The sequence below is a fragment of the Phaethon aethereus genome, assembly GCF_964289735.1.
Source record: "Phaethon aethereus genome assembly, chromosome: 2".
Taxonomy (NCBI): Eukaryota; Metazoa; Chordata; class Aves; order Phaethontiformes; family Phaethontidae; genus Phaethon; species Phaethon aethereus.
Window position 1 is genome coordinate 154,746,563 of NC_138582.1, and position 24,025 is coordinate 154,770,587.

The following is a 24,025-nucleotide window of genomic DNA, read 5'->3' on the forward strand; positions in this document are numbered from 1 at the left end:
GGTCTGGATAGGTAACCCTTGCGTTTAACCCAAGCTCTGGGTAGGTGGGAGGAGGTCAGAAAAGCTTAATCTAATTTAGATAAATTACTTGCCAGGAAAGGGGTGTAGCTGTGCTAGCATTTGTCTTTTTCTGCCAGAAGCTAGCTTCCTGCAACCTGCTGCACCAACAACTTGGAAAAAAGGTGTCATGTATTGGGAGTAGTTTAACAACAAAAGGGATATATTGAGGGAGAGACTGCAGCATCTTCTATGATCCTTGACATTGTAGGATATGGCATATCTGTATCCTGGCTTCCTTGAAGGCAGTTTTAGAGAAACTTTCAAAGATTAAGGTATGCTAAAATATCCCTTTCATATGGTGCTTCAGTCATGTAAGTCTTCAGTCACATGGCTAGCATTGGAGCTGAGGTTTTTCTGTTTTGCTTTCAAATTTTTCAAGAAATTACCTGTAATTAGTTATGAATGCCCTCTGCCACTACCACTTTGGTAGTAGCACCACTGCTTTAGTAGCTTGTCTTATGGATCTTGGGAGATTTCCTAAAAACCTAAGCTGGACACCAAGTCACCCTAAGACTGGTCTTGAGGCATTAGATGGCTTGAGTATGGCCTCTGTCTAGCAAGTTCACAGAGAAGATAATATTAGAAGTTAAAACTAATATATTGGTTTAATATTTGACCAAAAAGAAGGAGCAGCACTGAGCATTCAACTAATTTTTATGTGGAACAAGTTACAGAAAAACTGTAATCTAACTGGAGTTTAATGGAGTGTGGTAGCTCAGTTCTAACAGATAGCGGCTTTGTCTGTGTGTTGGCTGTGCATTGTATAAGTAACTTTTATTTATGGGAAAGGCAGCCAGCATGCTTTATAAAGTTGGAATAAGAGTATTTCTAGGACCCCATCCTGATGCATTAATACTACTAGTGCTTGGAAAGAGAGAGAACAAACTGGCATAATAACGGGATTTAAAATGGGGAGGGGGGGAAAAAAGGTATTTGTAGTAATTCCAGCAGATGAAGATGGGTATAACTATATATTATTCTGACATAGTGGGACCCAAAATCTGTTCCAAGTTCTTACCATCTTATTTTCCAAACCTTCTCCCTTAGTAAGGGTAACTGAAAGGAAGTAGAAGTCCTGCTGCAGTCTCTAAAATTGAAAACTGAAGTATCCTTTATGGACTCCACTCTTATTTTCTTCACAATCTAAGATACTGGGCAGGGGGGGAGAGAAATTCTATGAACAGGAGCAGTTAAGCCTTTAGATAAGAAAATAGGAAAAAAAAAAGTAAGTTTTATTTCTCTGGGGAGGATAAATTTGTTATAGTATTTAACAATATGTGTCACTGGATGTTCCTTTTAAGATGTTTGCAACAAAGTAGTGAATGTGGAACACCCTCAGTAGCATGCTTCACCCATTAGCAAAAATGTACCACAACTAACAGTTTATCAGTAACACAGAGAAACAACTGCTTGACTTCTTAATTAAAACAAGGCACTGGTCCACACTGATGTAGATTTCTGGCATTCCTTATACTGATTCACCTCGGCATCCCTTAGTCTCCTTTTCCTTCCGTGTCTTTCTATGTTTGGAAGTCATTTTTCAAGGTTACTTACCAAGCTGTGTGCCTTCTGCTTCTCTTTGCTCCCTGATTACAGGACAAAAAGATAGGATAGGTGAATAAGACTCTTTCAGTCAAGAGTTGTGTGTTTATTCTAACAGAAAATTTTCTTATAGTCAATAGATGGGGGGGCGGGGGGGGGGGAAAGCTTTTAAAACAACCCCAAACCCAACCACCCAAACTTTTTTCCTGTGAATGCTTTGTAAAATCTAGTTTCTATGCAGATGGTTTTTACACACCCTCAGACCCTTGGAATAACAGAAACTGGATGCTCTCACACTGTTCCTCATAATGACTTGCAAGAAATACAGATAATTCTTGGCAAACAAAAAGGTCCCAAAAAAGCAACTAGTTGCAAATTACATATGCCAAACTGTTTAACAGCATACTTTCACACATGCGCACACACACATCTACCCTTGAGGGCAGAAAGGGAGAATTTGACTGTAAAAATGAAATTATGCTTTCCAAGTGAAATCCCTATATAGCCTCCTCTCTAGGAGCAATCCTCTAGTTTTGTTCACCCTTCATTAAATAGCATTCTAGTGCTCCGGATCTCTTTGGATAGGATTTTGTTATTTTACTGCATATTGTGAGCTAATGCAGCTCCTGGACTTACTCCAGTCTGTGCTGTCTTGACATCTAGACTTTGGGTATAAGTTGCTGATTATGGTTTCAAACTTCCCAGGAAACAAAAATAAAGAGCTGAAGAAAATGCTGCAGCTTTTCACAGTGATCTCATGCATGGTCACATGCTGTCAGGATGTTTAAGTTTCTTGTACTGAGTTTTAATGCAGGCATACTTTCCATGGGAGTTTAAAATACTGCTGTAGTTTAACTTAAAGCCATTGGCAAGCAATACACTTACAAGATAGTCTAAATGTCGAATTGTAGTCTTGACTGAGCTTTTTTCTATTTACTTAAGTATTTAAGAACTTGATTTTTTAAGTCAAAGCAAGAAGTGCAATACAAATTGTTAAATCATTTATTTAGAGAAGCTGCTGGTTTACCTAGCTCTTGTACTGCTTTATTCAGTTTTTCCATTAGCTCTTATAAAAATCAGGCCAGGTATAGAAAGGCAGTGAGGAAAACAAGTGTCTTGCTTGGACTTCAAAATCCTTTGTGTGAAGTGTTGATATATAACTTAATAGTAAATGTGCCAGTAGTGCCGGTGTGCCGAAATAAAGTTCCCAAATGACTCCCGGCAGCTCCCTGCTGTATGGAGGGCTATTTTCATGCCATAAGAATAGCTTTCTGCAGACTCTGTGAGCAGGGCACTGTGCTGACAATAAACTAGGTGCATTTCAGTGAATTTCTTGTGTACCTGTCCCGTACATGCTCTGTTAAGGTGCTGAAGCTCATGTACAACTGCTTTTTGCTGCTTGGATCATGAACTGTGGGTCCAGCCTTAGCTGTGGCTGTGGGGCTTCTGAGGATGATGGGACATTTTAACAATGAAGCTTTGCAGGATCCACGCACCCCAAAATTCCCCAAAACTTGCAACAACTTTTTGCTTCTGAGAACTCCCAAAGTCTTTGATTTGGAGAGTGTGTGGTGTGGGTGACGAAGAGAAGCCTTGTTGCAGAACTTGTCACATTTTGCTGCTGGTTTTGCAGCCCATCTTGAGCTCTCTCCTCCTGCAGCAGCTGAACACGCTGTTGCAGCCTCGTCTGAGCTAGCTGAACGTTTAGCTCAGCACTAGGCTGCGTTCAAACGTGACTGAGGATTTTGTAGCGTCACCTGGCACAGGGCTGTGTCCCACTGTGTCCTGCTGGCTAAGAAGCACTGTACTGTGCCTGTCTGATTTTGGTTCCTCGCCAGTGGTTTTGCCTCACTTCTAGACAAATACTACTACCGTAGGTATATTTTCAAAACCTGGGTTGTAAGGCCTGCCTTTCAAGGACCTAGTCCAGCATCCTTTCTGTAACTGGTTGTTAGTGTATTAGTATAGTAACCAATGACGGTCAAGATGTCTAGGAAGTCCTTCATGCTTTCCAACTCTAATTTGTTCAAGCAGCCTGTCTTTTCTCTCTTTTAAGGGATGTCTCTTTTCCAGTACATGAGCTCCGTGCCTCTCTTCAAACAGTACAGCATTCCTTTGGTGCTATTGATAGGACAGATAAGTTGACTGATGAAGGGAATTTACCTGCAAAAGGAAAATGTCCAAGACTATCAGCGTGCTTACACTGTCACCCTCCGGTTGTTGGCCTGCTCTGTGGTGTGCTGCTGAAGTAAAGCTTTGTGTGCTCTGGGTTGATTTGGCTTTCACAAACGCACATGTATAGTTTCCCATGTGCAGACCTCCCCTAGTAAAGGGGAGGGTCAGGATCAAGTCTACCTGACTGGACAGCCTTTGACTGAAACTTCCTGGAGTTTGACTGAAACAAAACCCTGCTCAAGCGGGTGGAGTGGAGTGGGTGAAGAGAGCCACTGAAGTGGGACTGGGTCTCTAATGGGACAGTCTGCAGCGGGAGCTGGAGAAGAGCCAGGGGAGAAGTGGAAGTAGCTTTGGAAACACTGAAGAATACAAATGTGATGGGATTACCCACAGGGTGGGGTACAGGAGGAAGGTGGAGCTATGCAGAAGGCAGCAGAAATAAAATTGGAAGAGAAGGATTGGCAAGGATGAGAGCTAGGACACTAAAAGGAGTAGAGCTGGGAATGGCAGTTCTAGTCTCAGGAAGGTGTGTGAACTTCAGGGAGAGTACAGTTGAGGTCCTCCTGTGTGGCAGAGCACTCCTTCCCGGCATCACAGAGGCATCCAGGTTGCACCAGCCCTGGGGGCTGTCCTCTGTACATTCTCAAGGTGGCTCAGGGAGGCTGGACAGTAACAAACGTGTGAGGTCCCCAGGCAAGTGCCCTTGTTCTTTCATTTGTAGGCTGCCTTCCTGCTCACTACATTTCATTTGTTCTGAACAGAGTCACGATGCCTTGCTTTTGAACCTGAACTGACCACCCGTACACCAGGGGAAGAACACCTCCCCACTACCTCACTGAAACCCCATCTGCCTTCTCAGTGAACGTGTGCCTGCAGCACGTAGTTGTTGATTACATGGTAGATGTGTTTCCTCTTGTGTGACCGAGGGCTTGGGGTGGCAGTTGGCTCTTGGAAGGTCACCAGAGGAAGTGGCCTGTTTGGGAGAGTGTGTGTGGAAAAAATTCTTCAGCCTTGATTTAAAGTAGAGGTCTTATGTGAGCTGTTACTCTGTTCTTTCAGCATCACCTTTGATATGCATAGATCTTGCTGAAATTACTTTTCTACCTTGTTCTTGAAGAATTCAATGAGAACCTTACTCTCTAGCTATGCACCAGTCAGGTATAACTGAGTACAATAGCTCTGCTTTGTGCTGAGCAATGAAAAAGCCATGCTTCTTCATGAGGGTGACTTCTCTACCACTTAGGTGTCCTTTTTCATTTAAGATATTCAGAATACAGATAAAAAAATGTTAATTCTTTTTTCATTTTTTCACCCCATTAGCACAGTGGAGGAGATACCTAAATTGTCCCAAAAATTCCTTCCTGAAGCCTGTCTTTTGGAATTCTTAATGTCTGTGAGCAAAATGGGAGTCTTACAATGGAGAAAAGTCAGCTGTTACTTTGCTTCCCAATTAAAATTAAAATTGTAAAAGCATTTGAAAGCATTTGCTGCTGTGCAGTTACACAAACGGTCCTAAATAAAATGTTGTCAAATAAGCAGTCACCTGTGAGGATGTCACAGTGGTTTTTTTCTGGATGTGCCTGAGTTTATTGAGATTCTCCTTTTTAACCAAGAGGAGAGACAGTTCTCCTCCTGGTACTTTCAGTTTGTCACTGTGTATTCTGAGGGACTAGAAACAAATGGGTGAACCTATTTCCTCTAGCAAGTAGTACAAGCCCAATAGGTTTTTTCTTATCCCAGCCTGGATGCCTGTGAAATGTGACTGACTTCCATAGTTCAGGGCTATTCTGACTTCTTCCTATAACTCTGTTAACAGGCCGAACGCACACTCACCAGTCAGTCTCATTCCTAGTGTGTTGTTTAGTTTCCTACAGCATTTATTATTGATATTAGATAGTCCTAAGAGCATGCTGTGCTGCTGATCTAAGCAAATTGGACACAAAGTGAGTTAGCTTATTTTAGAACAACTTGTGCGTAATTGTGTCTGACTGGCCCTTTTTTGAATGTGCGTGCCTCATTTCTTTGTATTAGTGAAGCATATCTTGGGTGAGAATAGACTTTTAGTGGAAAATCAGCAGTTCAGAGCCAAGATCTATGTGTGCATCTGGGCACAGCTTCAGCGTAGAATGATAATGGCTAAGCTTACAAATTGTCAGCATGATTCCCAGCTGTATTTTTTGACATGTGCTATTTAAAGAGTGAGTTTGCCATATACGCTATCACTTTTAATTATAGTAATGTGAACCCCAGGTTCATTGCAGGAAGAGGACATAACGGTGGTAGTTTGGTTTCAGTGGGGTGCTAATCATGGTTTAGTTTTATTCCCGGTGTGTTAAGAGATTTTTCTAGCTGTGAGAATCATTTGGTAAATATATTGTTACATCTAGTAGTGCTAGGTAGGTATTTAAGCATTACAGGGTGGTGTCATTTTTCTAGTATGAAGGACCTGTGATACAGAGTTTACAAAATGCAAGAAACAAAATTTTCCAGGGCAATGGGCATGATCCTCAGTTTGCTCTCCAGTGCCCTCCCGAAGATCTGTGCTTTCTGTGCCTGTCCCTGCTGACTGGGGACAGTCTCTGCCAGCCCTCCGGCAGCGCCTTCACTGGGGATGCTTCATTCGAGGCAGCAAAGTGGTTAGAAGATTGGATGCCGATTTTAGAAATATCAGGGTACAAATAACATCTGAACTGTTCTGATATCTTACTGTTCAGTGCCAGACGTGGGGGGAATGAAGGACAGGAATGCACTGTCTGTAGTGGCCTTTAGGAAATGAGTGGCTCTGAATGGCCCTGTGGAGGGGGCTCGCAGCAGTGCATCAGGAGGACGTGACCCATGCTGCTCCCCGGTCTGCCAGCTCTAACCACAGCATGGCCTCGTGGCTTTCCTTGCAGACTCTGTGCTGGGAAAGAGGATGGGATGGTGTCCAAATCCAGCATCTTGAAATTACCTTGGGAGGGGTATAAAGGAAAAACTAGGCTGAATCGCAAGAGACGCAGCGAGCAGCAGAAACGGGGTTTTTGCTGGATAGCTATTTTGGGGAGAGTAAATTATTACTTTTGAAGCCATCTGTCTGAATTGCGGTGAATCTCACTGTAACTGATCAAGAGCATTAAATAATTAAATAGTAGTGTTGAAATGAGTATCTGTACCTTGCTTTCATGTAGTTCACTTGGTTCTGGTGTTTGACAAGTACCTGTCTGCTGTCTTCGAGCTGTGAAGATGGCTGTTTATACCTGTGCTGCTGGCCTAGTTTCAAGCAATTCATTCAGTGAGAAACCTGATTATTTTTTCAGTCTAGTGGTCCTAAAATGTGCTGTGGTGGAAACTGTACCTGAACTTGCTGCAATTTCACGCTGCCTGTGGTAAAACTGAAGTATGTCTCCCTCGGCTGTGAGCTGTTGGCTGAGCTTAACCTCTCACATGGGAGCAATGAGAGCTCCTGACCAGCACTGATCTGCCGAGATTCCCGTGGCTTTGGAGGCACAGGGATGGTGGAGCTATGGCAGAGCTGTGACACAGCTCGTGAGAAGGGCTGCCCGAGCCCCCTCCGCCTGCTGAAGGGGTAGGTAGGCTCCAGCTGCTGCTGCGCTGCCGGCTTGCAAGGTAAACACTGGGTGACCTATAAGCCAGCCAGTCAACTCACACGTGGCCTTATTTAGGCAAGCTGCGGCGGCGGTGTCTGGGGACAGAGCGTGCTGGATGGCGGCGGAGAGCGCGCAGCCCAGAACGGATCCAGCCCAGACCCCGGGAGAGACGACCCAGTACTGCGGCGCTGGCAGCGTGCTGCCAGGGAGCTGCTGCTGTCTGAGCGCAGCTGCCGGAGGCTGAACTCTACCTGGCAAATAGCAAGAATTATGCGAGAAGTGGCTTTAAAAAATTAAAATCCTTTTGTGTAATGTTAATAACTGTAGTTCTCTTTCTTAAGGTATTTTTCATGTTCTTGTTTATAACCTTAGGACACCAGTTCACGCTGTCATTCCATATACTGGAATGCTTTGCGGTGGCCTTTGCGAAGAAGTGTGTTTTCATTCCTTGTGCTGCCTGCTTTCAGAGACACACCTGAACTAAGAGAATTTTTTTTTTTAATGACTTCAGGACTTCTTTCTTCTCTCTTCTTGTGCAGTTTTATGCCCTTTATTGGAAGACTGTTTGTAACTGGCTAAAGCAATGATCCTGTTCCCAGGAGAAGGGGAATATTGGCACCCACTGCCTATGTGCAGACCAGGACTTGACTAGGTTGCTTCATACCCACCTCATTAAAACTGACTTACACATAGGAGAAGGCTTTTAAAAAAGAAAAAAAAAAAAAAAAGGAAAAAAAGTCTGTGTATTTTTTCCTTTAGCAAAAATACCCATAGACGTAGACAAGTACAGTACAGGCAGGTGCTGTGCAAGCTTTCCTGGGCAATTCTGGGGAAGCTCTTCAAATCTGACTTGTGATTAACTTGCTATTAGTGATTGATACCCTCCTGAGCACCAAGCACATTTGTGTTTTCGCGGGGTTTTTTTTTTTTTTTTTTTTTTTTTTTTGCAGGAGCCTTGGGAGTGTTATGAGGGCAATAAAGAGAAAAGGCCATGGCTGCTACGGATTTAAACTTGCTCTCTCGAGACCAGGCTCCAGAACTGCAGCATCACTGTGCCAACCAGATTTTCTTTTCTCAAGAACTTTTGCTTAGCCATGCTGGATGCAAATTAAGCCTGGTACACATGCTTTTTCATAGTGACTTCATTTCCAGTGGCAGTACTTGTAGCTGAGCTGTCCTACCTTGACCATTGGCTCTTGAATAAAGCACATGCTTTTTCTTTATTTCTTTTACTAAATATTTAATTTTCTGAGAAAGAATTTCAACATGCTATGAACAGCATGGGAGCTGGGGTCATGATTTGTTGTCTGCAAGGTTGCTGTCTGCCTGAGGTTTGAAAATGACAGTTATATTTCAAGGTAAGTATGCAGGGATATAATGTGGCCTGTGCGATGTCACATCACAGTGGTAACAAAATTGATGTTTTCCTTAGATGACTATTGTGAAGAGCCAAAGAACTTTGTTATAAATTCTTCCTTGTGGTATGCATGCCGCTCTCTGCTGCCTTCCTGGGCTTTTATACGTGTGCGGAGATAACAGTGCAGAGGTGTTCAAGAGCAGCCAGGAGAAAACTCCATAGCGTGGCTGTGCTTTTTGTGTTGCTTAACTGCATGAAGCCACTTGCCGCTCCAGGCAGTGTTGTGCTGGTTGTATTGCACTCTGGCGGAAAGTCTTCTGGAGGCTGAGGAGGCTAGAAGTGTCAGAAGATGTGGAAATCTGTCCTAGAAACCCTGGCCACTTGTTTGGAGGACAGGAGTTTTGTCCCAACAGTGGTTTAAGCCCTCGGTCATTGCAGCAGCAAAGCTCTCATTCACTACAGAAGTAAAGAAGTTGCTGCTTGTGTCATGACTTCTGTGAAGGATGTCCACAATGCCGTGGCTAACCCTGTGCCTTTACATTCTGAACTGCAGCTGCTTTACAGTGAGCCATGGTGTAAAATGCTCTCAGAAGTTGTTTGGCTAGGTAAAAACCCATCTTTCCTCAAAGTCCTTGGGCTGTTTAATCATTTAAATTGTACATATTGCTGGGACAGGAATTCCTGCCTTACCCCTCATTTCTAGCCGTTTGCTCAGTCCGTGCCTAACCCAGGCCCTGTGCACACCTGACATCTTCTGTTACTGTTTCAGGCCCTCAGACAAACGGGCCCGACTCAATTCGGATAATGTGCCTCACTGGTATATCCAATTACCACATGTGAGAGGGGAACGTGGCCTTTGAACTTCCTTTAAGGAGCTAGTCTAGACTGATCCTAGTCCTAAAGAGGAAAACCTTGAAGATCTTTAATTATGCTATGGTCTTGCCATACGGTTTTGTGAACAGTGATACAAGATGTAGGAATGTCAGGGGACATTACCTTCACATTCCTTATTCTTAGTCCCCTTTATGACACTTACTAATCAGCTTTTTTCATCTCTTTGCGCATGACCTGTTTTAAAGTACACCACGTGGGCGATGCAGTGCTGAAGTTTATCTGAAGACTTGTCCAAAACATAATCACTAGCCAAAAAGCAGTAATTTTCTTGCCAGGATCATTATTCAAAAACTGTTGCAGAGTGAGAGATGGGGAAAACAAAGTGAAAAGGATTAAATGTGCTTCCCACTGGAGGTATGATACCGTGTCAGAAAACTATTCTAGTTTAAAAAGTCTGTACAAATGGCCTCCGTTTAGGAAATGAGCATATCACTTGCCCAAGTACGTGGGGTTTGGATAGAGAAAGGAAAACTGACTGGCATTGCCAACACGGAGTACGTACTGTGTTTGCAAGCTAGGATGCTTGAACATGACTTGAGACGGTAATTTTCTCTTAAGTGATTATGCTGCTGAAGTAATCTACTAGATTTTTGACCTGCCTTCTAGCTTTGGGCTAAATTATTTCTGAATTGCAATAATTATTGCTGGAGAGTGGGAGGAAGGGGAAATAAGAAGAGGGAGGCTCTTCTAGTGCCTTGCCACTTACCTTTGGAAACACATGCCTATGTGCCAAAAACTGACAGGGGGCTTGGAGTGGGCGAGTGGCCTGGAGCATGGGAGGGGAGGTCGGATGGAGTGATAGAAGAGAGTGGACTGGTTTAGCCCTCTCTTCTGACCTTCATTCCTGAGATAATCCACAGCATCTCAGACCTTGGCATAGCTCACTTAGACTTGCTATTCCAAGCACACTCTCCTTGTCCAGAAGAGCAGCACTGGAATAAAATTCATGAGCTCCTTTAGACCTCTGCCCATGAAGCGTGGATGAAAATATGATTTCATCATCTGGTTTATACAGATCATCTCAGTTTTCTATGCTGCTCAGACTCCTGTTTACCTAACTAGCATGTTGGCTGAAAGTTTCTTTGCAGTCACTATGGGTTTTCTTTCTCTGCATTCTTGATTTTTTTTTTAAATTTTATTTTATTTTTAGGCTTTCTTCAAACAGCTGTCATGGGCTTCTTTGATTTTTGTTTTTATGATAACTGCAAGTCACAACAAAGTATCTAGTTCTCCTTATCACAGAGGAAGACTTCTAAATATAAATTTGTAAGTGATCAAAATTCAGAAAGAAAAAAGACTTGATCTTGGTCAAACCTGATTCATAACTCTTCAGTGCTTTGGGGTTGGCAGCCTTGTAAGTTGGGAACAGTTTTGCAAGCCGTTTAAACTCCAGCTTTGATTACAGTGATTAGTTTTGCCAGACAAAAGGAAGATATTTTCCTTCTTTTCCTGTGGGAAGCTTCAGAACAACATTTAGCTGCCAGCTGGTCTTTCATGAGCAGTCTCAGATTTGAAATGTATGCATGCTTAACCTCTAGCTCTTTGCCTAGATGACTGCAAACTTAACTTCCAGCTGGGCTGCCCCCCTTTCTAACGGCTGAACTGTTGTTCTCTCTTTGTTTGCTTATGTTGGAGGCTGCTAATGCTGAAGAATTAATGATGGCAGAGGAGGACAAGAACATTACTACTGGTTTGTAACATAGCCTTGATAATGTAGTTTGGCTGAGCATACTTTTAGGTCCTGGAGACTGGATCACTTTGAAGGACAGAAATACTCTTCCTCCTTTCCTCATCAAGTATTTGGTGATGCATTTCTTTTCTTCTGGGAAAGACTTATGTTTAAACCTACTGTTTCCAAACAAGCAGCAAAAAGCTAAATCTAAGACAGCAGAGACATGTGGGAGCCTGCCCCCTCCCTCCACAAACACACCCCTCCTCTCTGTCGTGTGGGACATCGCCAGACACAGGGATGGCCGTCGAGCTGAGCTCACCTCCTTTGTTAGCCAGAAGGATTGAACCCTTTCCTGATCATAAAATCCTGTGCCTTTTTCTTTGTTCTGGCACCTCCTGACAAGCCTACCCAGCAAAAATAAGAGGGAATGTTTACTATCAGTTTAGTCATCTGACTGGGTCAGTAGGGGAGCAGGACCTAGCAGAGGTCCCACAGAGAGAAACGGGTAGGGCTGTCTGTCTTGGCACCCATGAACTATTGCATCAGCTGTCAAGCCTAACTTTTCTTTCAACCTTGCTTAAGACTGCAGCCATGAGATTTATCAAACGAGTGCTATTTATCTGCACTTTATGAGAAACAGTTCTCTTACTGTGTACCTGACGAGTTACAGGTGCTTAAAAATACTCCAGGTATATAATACCTCTGTTTGCAAGATCAAGTAAGCAGTCTTCACACAAGCAGGGTTTGGAAAGAAGGGACCTTTTCAGAACTGTGCATCTTTTTTATTGATATACCCACACAGCTACTGGTCCAGAATGTCCCCATTAGCTGTTACAGCAGCTTCCTTATTACTTCTGCACCGTCTCATTTTTTTGTTTCATGCACACCTGCACTTATATCTAGGCCATAAAGCAGATTGTCAGATTAATGTCAAGTTTGGACCAGTGTCGACAGATTCCATTTTTTGTTACTGCTTTTGTATTTAGTAGGCTCCAGTACACGTAGGCCTTCACAGCTGGTCAAGAGAGCACAGCAGTGTTCAGTTTGTGTTCTATGGGTAGTGCTGCAAAGTAGCTAGAATTAAATGTGAGAGTCAGTAAGGTTCCAGGCAAAGAAAAAAATATGGTATGTACCATCAAATATTTCTGAACAGAGAATACTGCATGGTGAGTCAGAGGCTTCAATGCTATGTTCCATGTGTCAGGTGACTCTTGTTCCAGGGAGCTCTGGACTGTTGAAAGATTAGCTAATAAAAGGTGCTTCAGTTGGGGTGACTCCAACATTATTCACATTTAAAAATAAATAAATGAGTACAAATAGCAGGGGCATTAAGCAAGATGGCGCGCATATTCTGCTATACATTGCAAGAACTTGTTAGCATGAAAAGCAGTGTTTTGAGACCTAGACAGGCTGAATGTAACTTCATGGTGAGCCAACAGGAATGAAAAGTTTTTGATAGATAATATCTTTTACTTGTGGTTAAGTCTTTTTCACAGTATCATTTCTTATATTTTGCCTGTACATAATGGCTCAGGGTCCTGTTGTACCAGGTATCATAAAAACAGGTAAGAAAAGTCAAGAACTTCAGCCTCGTGTTTCTAGGCTACCTTTTCATGGTCCTGACACCCCCAGCCTTGTGGTGAGTTTTCTACTGATAGTAACTGAAATCTTTTTGAAGGGAAGAAGTCTGTTGGGGGGAAGCTAGTAGGAAGTTACTGTCTTTGGTTGGATGGGGTTAAGTTGTGTGGACCTGTTTCAGTCACACATTTAATGCTTCTTTGTGTGTGTGTGTTAGATGATCAGGTAGTTCAGTGTGGAAGACTGAACCAGGGTTATTGCACCATTTTGAGCAAATACTTCCAGACTTTCAAAAAGAACTATAAAGGGTTCCGACTCTTCAATCCAAAATCCATCAAATCTGTTTAATAAAAAAATATGGTAGCTAGACAGTACTTTTGTGCAATTTTACACCTTCTGTCTCAAATTAAAATATTTGGAGCTGTGGTGTCTGTTCTTAAATCCCCACCCCCACCAGTAATTTTGCTCATATGTTATCCATAAATCTTGTCTGTTTTAAATGTTCCAACTAATAGTTAGGCAAAACGTTTAGCATAATGATATGATTAGCAGAGTCCATTTTTTTGGCAGCCTGGATGCTATTTTTCTTAAGCAAGCATTGCAGTTTATCCTGATTAGAGATGTGAAGGAGTTATTCCTCTTCTTGGAGGTTTTTTGGGTTTGGTTTTTTTTTGTTTTGTTTTTTTTGTTTTTTTAAATATATGAGGATTTAGGAGTTCTGCATTCATTCTGCAGGAATATAATGTGTGATTTGGCTGGATCTTTGAAGTGGTAATATTATAAATCTCCCAATCACCATTGCCCAATCTGTTTTAGCATTCATGTGCCTAATTTCTGTTTGTAATCTGATTACTGGCTTGAGCTGCTCCAGCTTGCAGCCTATTGCTATGCATTTACTGTACTCCCTGGGACGCGATAGCCTGACAGCTCCAGTCCTGTGCTATGAAAAATCTCTACACGATATTGCTAAGACAGGCCTAGGGCTGTGGCTGGTTGAGAATTAGCTGCTATTGTACTTTCTCTTTGCCGAATCCTTTGTTTGTGCAACCATGTTCAGAAATCCTTGGATCTCCAGCTATTTGGGAAATGTTAAATACTCTGAGGAGCAAGGTAAGAGTTCCAAGTAGATAGAAGAAAATGCAGTTCATTTGTGTGTGTATAATCTCTGTTGTATATATGTATGCATGTGTAAATACTGTTTGTCTGGATCTTCTGCAGCTACATTAGTTACTTTAGCAATCAGTATGCAGTTAGTCACCCAGGCTATTTCGTTATTTCCTAAAGGACACTTTTGAAAGATCCGATTAGATGGATCTTTTAATTAGCTTAGTGTGCCACCGACTTTAGGGCCTTTAAATATACTAAGTAACACTGAAAGGTTGCATCTATTTTTTTTTAATTCAGCATTTTTAATTTCCTGTGTATTAAACTATTGATAGTGGTTTTATCTAGCAGTTTGTACCTAGGAGGGAGGAGGACTAGACTGAACAAATGGTTAAACTTGTGAGCAAGTTTGATTTACACTTCAGTAAATATACTCTTAATTTTAAATACAAATATTTAAAATTGTTTTAATGTGGTTATGAGCATCTTTAGAATTCTTCAGTGAAAGAAGGAACAAAATGCGCTTGCAAAGGTTTTCTTTCTGTGTGCCAGGTACTCTGAGGATCGTGTTTTTCTTCTTTAAATTAACCATTGAATTAAGACTGTGTTAAACTGATGTTTGTTTTGTGGGCATATTTTATTTTCTTTTGAAGCAGAGTTGTTTTACTTTTTCTCCTGTGTTTGTATTTAGTTTTAAGACTTCCATATTGTTGTAAGTAAGTTTTATTGGACTTTAATCCTCCCACATGGGGTTTGATTTGAACAGGAGGAAATACATAGAATATCAAAACTGTGTAACAGAATGTAATTGTCTGGTTGGATTTTCTGTGTTTGGGGGAGGGCGGGAAGAGAGCAGCTTTCCCCTGTGAAATGTGACAAAATTTTAAGATGTTTTTGAGTCATTATAGATGTGGTATGTATGAATGTTACTGATGTGTTTAATGGGTAGCAAGCGTCAGACCAGCTTGTGTGCCCCCTCTTAGCAGCCTTTCTCCCTCCTTCTCCCAGTGAAGCAATGAAAGCTACTTTCTTCCCTTCTCATATCCCCTCTCCAGTTTTGGCTAGGGTAGGGAGAATTTCTCTGTGGTCTACTTGTGGTTTTCATGGTGGACAGCTGTTTTAGTGCCAAAAACTATAATATGGGTTATATCCTGTTAGAACAGCTATAAATTTAAGATATGCCTGGTTCTGATTAGCTAAGCTGATACTGAGCTGGACTTTTTAAGTTACTGCATACTCTTCTCACAAGTAATGTAAATCTGGCCTTTTTAGAGGATACTTACAGCATGGAGTATTCTTTTTAATGTTGTAGTGTAAAATAAAATTATTTCTATAGCATTCATACTGTTTTTCTTATAATACTCTGTTTTGGTCTAACAAGATGTTTCTGTGTAGTCTGTGTGCTTTATTTTCCATTTACTTGGAAAGAGAAAATTAACGTTAACAAATACAGAAGAAAGTTGCCTATTAAAGTTGAAGAATGCTATTAGCAAAGCTGCTTGAAATCTTCAGTGACTTGTAGCCTAAAGAATGCCTCTTTGCACGTTTTTACCCTCTTTTTCAAACTATTAAAATGTTTGTGGGTTTGGTTTTTTTATCTGTTTACCTGGAGAGATGGCAGAAAGAAGTGGAAGAGAGGAGGAGGGTGAAAAGTTTTGAAAAACATAGACAAAAGATACATTCTCTAAATTAAGACCCATGTTGTCAGCTCTAATAAGTTTCAATAAACCCAGTCTGCAAAAATAAGAAACATCCTACCTAGATTTTAAAATATTTTGTATAAGCAAAAAAATTTTTTTTGCCAGTTAGCTCTTCTTTGAAATAGTTAAATCTCAGTTCTGAGGTGGGGTACAGGGGATTTTGCTGCTTTTGTTGTTCTGAAGTGCAGGTTATGTAATATTCATGTCTGTCTTTGAAAAATAAAGTGAACACTGTGTCAGTGACCAACTGTTTATTAATTTAGGATCTTGGGGTAGTTGGCTTAATAAGATGGGAACAGAAAGCAGTTTTCCTATTGGGATTAAATTATTAAATTATTAGTAGGTTCATGTATTTTTCAACAGCAGTCACAGACCAGGTGCTCCCCTGCTTCCTGGCTAGCAGTTCTCCAAGGTCTCTTAAGAGCATCCTGATTGTTGAATGGAGGGATCCAATACTTAGAGCACTGGTCCGCCTTGCTGCTGGTCATTGTTGAGACCCCCTGATAATGCTCTTGACTGCAGAAATGAAGAAGTTAAATCTAGGGGGAGAGAGGGGAGATTGCCCATTGCTTGTTATGGTTCACAAAGGTTTGGGAACTAGTGGCTTTGTAATACATGCTTTTTGAATAGTAGGCTGCATCTGACACAGCTTTGCTCTCACTGTAAACACATGTTCCTCTCTGAAAGTAAGCATGTTCTAAGACTATTCAGAAAAAAAGGGAGCTTCCAAACAGTAGACAGCCTTCAGAAATATTTCTGTCATGGATGGTGTAATACTGTTGTTGCAACAGATCATTAGCTGGGCATCTCCGACTTCCGCAGTGAATATGCAGTTTTTATGGTATTGCTAGGCTGTAGCCAATAAGGCTTTTGCTACCTGCGGCATTTCTCATTTGCAGAGTGCTTCATAAACATGTCTACTGCCCATTTTATAAGCTGGGAAACTGAGTCAAGGAGTTTAAATGATAGCCCCAGGCTGCAGTGCTACAACATGAATACTGGAATTAGAACATGTCAGTTCCATAAAGTGTTGATGCTTATTTATTCTCTGTACTCATTTTTTGCAAGGCTTTGGTTTATCACCATCTTGGGCATGCCAGCTTATGCTCCTTTGACTAGAGGGAAGGCCTTTGTACAGTCTTTGTACAGTCTGGAAAAGGACTGTGATTGGAGACCATAACCTAGTTTCCTAAAAGTTCCCCATTTATTAAAGCATCTTCAATATGGTGTGGTTATTTTTTTTTTTTTTCATTTCACAGATTTTGACAAACAAAACTCAGTCAGATTTAAACCTTCACGATTACTCCAAAGGAAGAGAGCGTTAAGGTAAGGTCAAGTTTTTCTTGCCCAGTGAAGATGACTGGTGGCATGATTGTAATTTGCAGTCATTGCTTGTATCTATGTTTGGTTTTGTGAGGGGAAATGATAATTGGTGCTCTCACATGACTATAAAGTGGATGCTCTGAGCACGTATTGAAAATGCCAACTGCCTCCTAAGTAATGTGGAAATGTATAGCTGGCATTGCTAAGGGAAGAGTCCCACTCTGCACTGAGCCTCCTGCCACTGCAGTGCCCATTATTCCTTACATGGCACGGACACAGTACAGGCATTTAGTAAACCACCTTGGAAAACTGATCTGTCTGAAGAAGAAGGTGGCTGAAGTGGGTGAATTAATTATACAGCCGTGCAGAGAGCTTTGTCAGCACATGGGAGGGGGACACTGGAGAGATGACGTTGCTGCTTCCTTGCAGGGCCATGCTGCCTTCTGCCTCCAACCTTAGGGCCTGGTTCCACAAGGATAAGTAAGCAGATACAGTATAAGTTAAGCAAGGTGGCACGTCACTTCCCTCTCTCTTCCCATCCTCACTCCGACTGCTTTTTGGTGTCCACATTTGTTCTCGCTGGACTCATTCATAATGGCACAGAGAGGAGGTCAGGGAGCTGACTCTTGCCCCAGCAACCAGCTACGCAGGAATCCACCAGCCTTAGGCACCCAGGCTCACGTTTGCAAGCATCTTTTCACTCAGTGCACACCTTCTGGAGCACACCTGATTCCCTGCCTTGTTGTTTCTTAGGTACTGTAGAGAGGTAGAGGGAATAGGTGTGCAAGACGCATTGTGTTATGGAAGGCAGGTAGGGGACAGTAGAAATGAGAGTAGTAAAGAAGCATGTGACTGTAGAATGGACCCTTTATGTAAGAGTCCAGGGAAGGAAATTCTCCTGGAGCGTAAAGAGAAGAAAAATGAACGCCAAGCACCTAGCTGGGAGGTATACAAGTGGATTTTTATGCATGTGTTTCAATGACAAAATCTCAGTATATCCCATAGCTTTAATTCAGATGGCAGAGCAGTGTTACCTGGGGCATTTGGATCAAACTTCTGCTTGCTTTTGGGCATGTAACTAGGTTAGTGGGACAGCTATTTAGAAACTGTATGCTGCTGCTGCTGCAGCAGCAGCAGATGAAGTTTTCAGCCTGGAATCCCTGATGTATAGAAGCAACCCACACTTACTTTGGAAGTTGCAAGAGCAGTATAACTACTGAGACTGTCAAATACTCTACTAATGCCACATTATACATTACTTTTAAAGAAAACCCATTGAGGTTGTGAAATATTGTTGCCTGTGTTTTAATAGGAATCATATGAATTCCTGAACACTGGAGAGTATAATGAGTTTGTTGGGAACCTGAGGCCAAACCACACACAAATACTGTGCAAAACAAACTTGTGGGACCTCATGCTGTTGATTGCATTTCATGAACCATGATCACAGCCTGTATTTCAGACAAGCAAAGGAGAAGTTCCTTTCTCAGTATCCAGAGTTAACAGGGACTTTAACAAGAAAGAATTCTTGCAAACTTCTAAATTCTTTTCTTTAGTTTCAAGAAACACAAGTATTCCTTAAATTATTTTAATTAAGGAATGTGCATAGCCTAGCTGTTAAGTGCAGAAACTACTGGTGCTGCTGCTTGGAATCTGCACAGAAATTTATAGCATGACTTGAGAAATTAAAAAAACCCAGAAGTGAGTAGATGTATTTGTGATACTTCTAGAACAGGGTTGTGGATGAGTTTGAAGGTACAGTATACTTGGCAATCCAAGTCTGGCTGGCTGACTCTGCTTAAGCAACTAAATCGATGCTGCAACTGCTCCTTTAGCAGAGAAGCTAATAAAGCAGGGATCTGGATAGATCCCTTTTGAGGAAAAAGGGTAGTCTTGGTGAGGAGTTACTTATGAGCATATTTCTTTAAAACCCTTGTGAGCCGTGTCCTGTAATCTTTAATTTTTAAATTTTTTTTTTTACTATTTGAAATTGCTTTAACATCATTCTCACTCAATTTAGATTCCTAATGAATGTTCTTATTGAATACTGTGACACGTCCTAAATATGCCTACTTTCATTTTTAGAACTAATTTTATATATATGTATCTATAAATACACAATTACTCAGATTGACTGTATCATCTTCAGAGCAGTGCTCTGTCTCTGAATTCTCTGTGCAAGTGAAAGCAATATAATTGCTACATTGGTTTAAAACATTTTGTATTTCTAATGTGCGAATATTTAAAGCAAGCAATGCCACCTGCAGCTTTGCAAGAGAGCACAAAAGTGCCTCTGAAGAGGAAAAACTCCTCCTTTGTGGATAAAATAGTCAGTATATGAAAATAGTCAATCATTTAAAAATAAACAAATGAATAAAAGCTGACAGTCTTTTCCAGAGGGAAATGGAAAATGATGGCGTAAGGGAGACCATGAAGGGACTTTCATAAAGCAGATGACCTGGTATGCTATGGAGCCCAGTGAGGGTTAAGAAGTTTGTGGTTATTAAAAGAATTTTGATGAAATCTGCCAGTGAGCAAAGGTTGGAAGACACCCTCAGTACTAAGGAGGAGGGAGCTCAAATATGGGAAGAACTGGATGACCTTGAGAAGTAATAGAAAAGGGATGTAATGTAATAATACTAAGTGCACAGTTGTACATTGGGAGCTGATAAATTTTTCTGTCACTTACACCTGATGAAGGCAAAGCCTTGGCCTATTAGTTTCTCCTGCAGGATTGAGCAACCAATACAGTGTAGATATAAAAAGCAAACGTGTTGTAGATTCCAGCATTCATCTGGCTAGTCATGTAATAATGCTTTCTCTATTTAAATTCCTCTTTTTACAAGTCACTGCTAAGACCCAGGTCTGGAATAAAGACTGTCCAATTGTGGTCACCACGTACAAAAATGATGACTTAAAATTGGAATAGGTAGAGAACATTTTTACAGATAATCAATGGAACTGAGAGCCTGCCTTGAGGAAGCTGAGGAGATGTGGAACTCTTCTGTTAAGAAAAATAAGTAAGGTAACCAATAACACTGGCACAAAAATAAATGGATGGAAATCCAGTGAAAGACATGTAGTCTGGGTTTAGAGGGTCTTCAGAGTCCCTGGAACTTCCTGGAGTTTGGAGGAAGGGACAGGAGTGAACCTAACTAGTTTACAGTATTTAAAAGTTTGTTGAGGATCCACAAGTAATCCAATAATACAGTTCTTTTTAGAACCAATGGGCTACTGCCAGTCCTTATTCTGTATGATTTTACCCTTAGAAATTCGTGTGGGACTGAGGCATAGTTAACAAGGATTTTTCTGTATGAGTGAATGCTTTTCTGTACAGAGTCCCATGTTTATGGAAACGTAAGGTGCTGCGCTGTCATAGGCATTATGGAAGCAATTGGAGAGGCTGCTAAATAAAGCCCAGGTATTCAGAAGTCATGAGCTGAGTCCCTCAGCACTTTTGAGACAAGTCTTAAGCAATCAAATCGATTTGACAAAATAAACTTTGGTTTTGATTTATAGCCTTAGGGCAATATTATTCACATTTTTCAAACTCATCCTCAGCCAAAAGGAGTAGAAACTGCTTTCAAATGGAAACTGGGAATCTTTCCACCTAGGGGTTCTCCAGAAGCTGTCTGTAAGAAAATAGCATCTTGTGAGGCTAATAAGAATCCTGAGTGTTGGCAATGTGGGGTTAGGCATATAGAAACATGTGGTTAACTGCCTGAGTCTCTGCCCAGTCTCAGATGACACACACACTCATTTGCTTGTGGCTGCTGTGTGCTATTTTTTTATTTTATTTTGGTTTTTGTTTAGTTCCATTAAAGTGTTTCCACCCTATAAGGGTACATAGTTTTCTGTAACGGACAGCTTATTGCAGCTCTTCATCTTCTATTTGCTATTTTCTGTAGTGGCTAATATTGCTTTTCTTGGCAGTACCCAGAATAATTTCTGTAAGTGCAGTTGTTGGAGACAATTTGCAGCAGGTGGCATGGTGCCTGAATATGACACAGCCCAGTTTCTTTATTGTCATTTCAAGGGTTTTATTCTCTCCTCAATGTCTTACAAAGGTCTATTACTTAGAAACGATAAAGAAGCAAATAACTTCTTGGAGTTCATGTAAGATGTTATTAGTCATTATATGTTAAAACTCTTTTCCATGAGAAATGTTCTTCTAGAATAGTGAGTACAGAATTATTTCTTTATTTTTACTATTTTTTTTCTTCTAACCAAATACCCTTGATGAAAGGATATTCAGTTATTTAAAAAGCTGTTTAAAAACTGTCCTAAGGAAGGATTTTCCAACAGTAAGGCTGTGCAGGTTGTCTTATCAGAATGAGAGTAAGTTCTATGGCACGTCACTACTGTGGAAAAATTAAAAGCCTAGGATCACTCTGGGAGTTTGTATCTGTTACACCTGTCTACACAGTTTACTAAAGTTTTTAAGACTAGTATAAGTTTTCTTATGCCCATCTGGGATAGTTTAGAAGCCATAATGGCAGGATACAGCAGTTCCATCTCTATTTTTAATACTTGGAGAGAAAAATCTCACTTTGTTTACCCACAAGGAGGAACACTTCCTCCAAAAAAGTCTCTGTAGACAGTTGACATCTACTTCAGACTATTATGACACCTACATTTTACAATTAGAATTTGTGTGCTTAATGAACATAGTTAAAGTATTTTGTTTCATCTAAGTGAGCATTTTTGCTGTTTTGAAAAGACAAAGTATAAAACTAAATGATCTGCTGCTCATATTAGTGTATAATAAGCCAGATAAGATCCAGAGATCAGTACAGTAACAATAGGGCAGTCGTGCAGAAGGCTTCAAGGTGGAGTGTACATACAGTACTGCATTTGATGAAATACATTTTAATATTTATGGAGAATCATTTGATACAGATTATTTGAAATGTAATTGCTAGTAGAGCATTTTGAAGGCAGTCTCCAGTCAGTAATTTAATGCAAAAATGTGTCACAGTCAGTTCCAAACAAGTTTCAAATTATGTTAGGTTTGGCTTTGTGAGTTTCTTGGGGTTATTTCTTATTCTTATGGAAAATATTTTCTTTGGTATCTCTGTTAGACTATCTTGCAGTAAATTGGTTACATTTTAGCTTTATTTGATTTGTAACAGAAACATCCACAGTTCTGTAAACCAGATGTTGCTTTCAGTTTTCAGAAGGAGTTCTCATTGGAAGATAAAGAAGAACTTGCAAACAGCACAAAGGATATTGATGCTAATCTCTTAGCAGTACTTCCAAAAGGTAGGTAAGGGAGACACATTATGAACACAAGTGGTAATTTAACAGCATGTGAAGTTTAGTCTATGCAAGTACAAGGCACAGTTAAAATCACTTAAGCACAGATGTTTTGTAAATGAGGTTTCTTTTCTCTGTGAAGTATGCGTAGGGGATGAAATGGGATGAACTGCAATGCTCTTTTTCAAGGCCTTGTTACATCCCTGCTTCATAAAGTTCAACTTTGTTTACCTGGTTTCCAGTAGGTTAAGAAGTAGTTGAAATTCAAAATTTCAGAGAGGTTTCTTTGTACAGTTAGATTAATACTGAATTCAGAGGTATTGACATGGTTTGTGGTCATAGCTCTTTCCAGACCCCTTCAGTGGTTGGTAGAATCACTGTGCTTGCATGGCCAACTGACTACACACTGAATTTTAGTCTTCCGTGCTGAAAGACCTGCACTACGCATCGGTTTGGGGTGGTTTATGGTTTTGTTTGGTTTTTTTAAACTTCTGTCTTAGTCTGAATAACTTATGAAGAAAACAGCAGTTCCATCTTTATCTTTTGACACAGTTGAAGTAGAGGTGAGAATTAATTCTCTTGAATTATTTAGAGGAAATCACAATCTGCTTGGAAATAGTTCTTGACCAGTAAAGGGTGACATTTGACTGAAGAACTCTGTGTAACTGGCATAAACATGTTCCCTTCATTCAGGGATGTTGTGGATCTCAGAACTTCAATTGAAATTGCGTGTGTGTTCCGATGGTATTTTACCCTTTTCAGAGAAACTACAAGGTTAGATGCACTAATTCCAACATAAAGGAACTGGCTTGCTCTTACAATGTCATTTGTTGCAGAGTTCCCTTAGAAAGGAGCCTTTTTTTCAGTGTAACATTTAAGTGATATTTAAGTGATGTGCTTGCTTTTATAATATAATCATTATAGATGTTCAGAAAGAGACTTCATTGACACAATGATGGAATAGAGTGATATGCATTTATACAATACAGACTTCCTGAGAGCACTAGTCAGTAAGAACACGTAGTCCGTCATTATTCCATATACTTAGCCTTGCAATTATGCTGGCCAACAAGTTAATTGTGAGAGCCTTTACTTGAGAAACCTTCTCTGTAAATTGCTTCTCAGTGAATTAATTTCTAAGATGTGTCTATTTCCTCGGAAGTTATTCTTGTAATATAGTCATCAGATTTGGCATGTACCAGACTTAAGAAAATGTTAGCAGTTGGAGCTGATGGTTACATCCTGAGGGGACTACTTGAGGCCAAACACTTTCTCAAAATCCAGATTATTTGTCCATCTAGAGCCTAACTTTGATCCAGATTTGCACATATTGGAAAATTGGAGGAATATATTTAATTTTCAACTGATACGGACTGAATTGAGATTCAGAAGAGTATGGCTGGTCTTGCACATTGCTGCCTGCAGTTAAGCACTGAACATGTTAGTATGCGTCTGCTAGCATAAACGAAAGATAAATGTTTCTCCAACCTGTTTTGTAGACCAACATCTTTCCAGGTGAGGAGAGGAAGGGATAGGAATGAGGCTGGTAGGCTTCACTGTTGTGTTAAATTTTCTTCAAAATGAAAAATGTGTATAGCCTGTGTTGCAATGGTTACTTACATCTCTGAGAAATTAAGCCTCTGGCAGGTAAACTTTTGATCTATGTCTATTCAGGCTTTACAAATACATGTGCTCACTCTCTACTAGGGACTTTTGGAAGGCTTGATTTAGTTTTTACAGCTTCTGTATTTTGAAAATAAAACTGTTGTCACATGCC

At 40.7% G+C, this 24,025-nt stretch overlaps 1 protein-coding gene across 1 annotated transcript in view; it reads left to right on the plus strand.

Moving 5' to 3' along the window:
• Positions 1–12,978: 12,978 nt before the first annotated feature.
• Positions 12,979–24,025, plus strand: part of SVIL (supervillin) — a gene marked incomplete at its 3' end in the record, with an annotated part of 74,323 nt that continues 63,276 nt past the window's right edge. Inside the window, exons 1-3 of the mRNA XM_081996294.1 lie at positions 12,979–13,975; positions 16,929–16,995; positions 22,163–22,254. Of these exons, the coding sequence (XP_081852420.1) occupies positions 13,915–13,975; positions 16,929–16,995; positions 22,163–22,254 (220 nt within the window). The 5' untranslated portion in view covers positions 12,979–13,914. The remainder of the gene's footprint in view (positions 13,976–16,928; positions 16,996–22,162; positions 22,255–24,025) is intronic.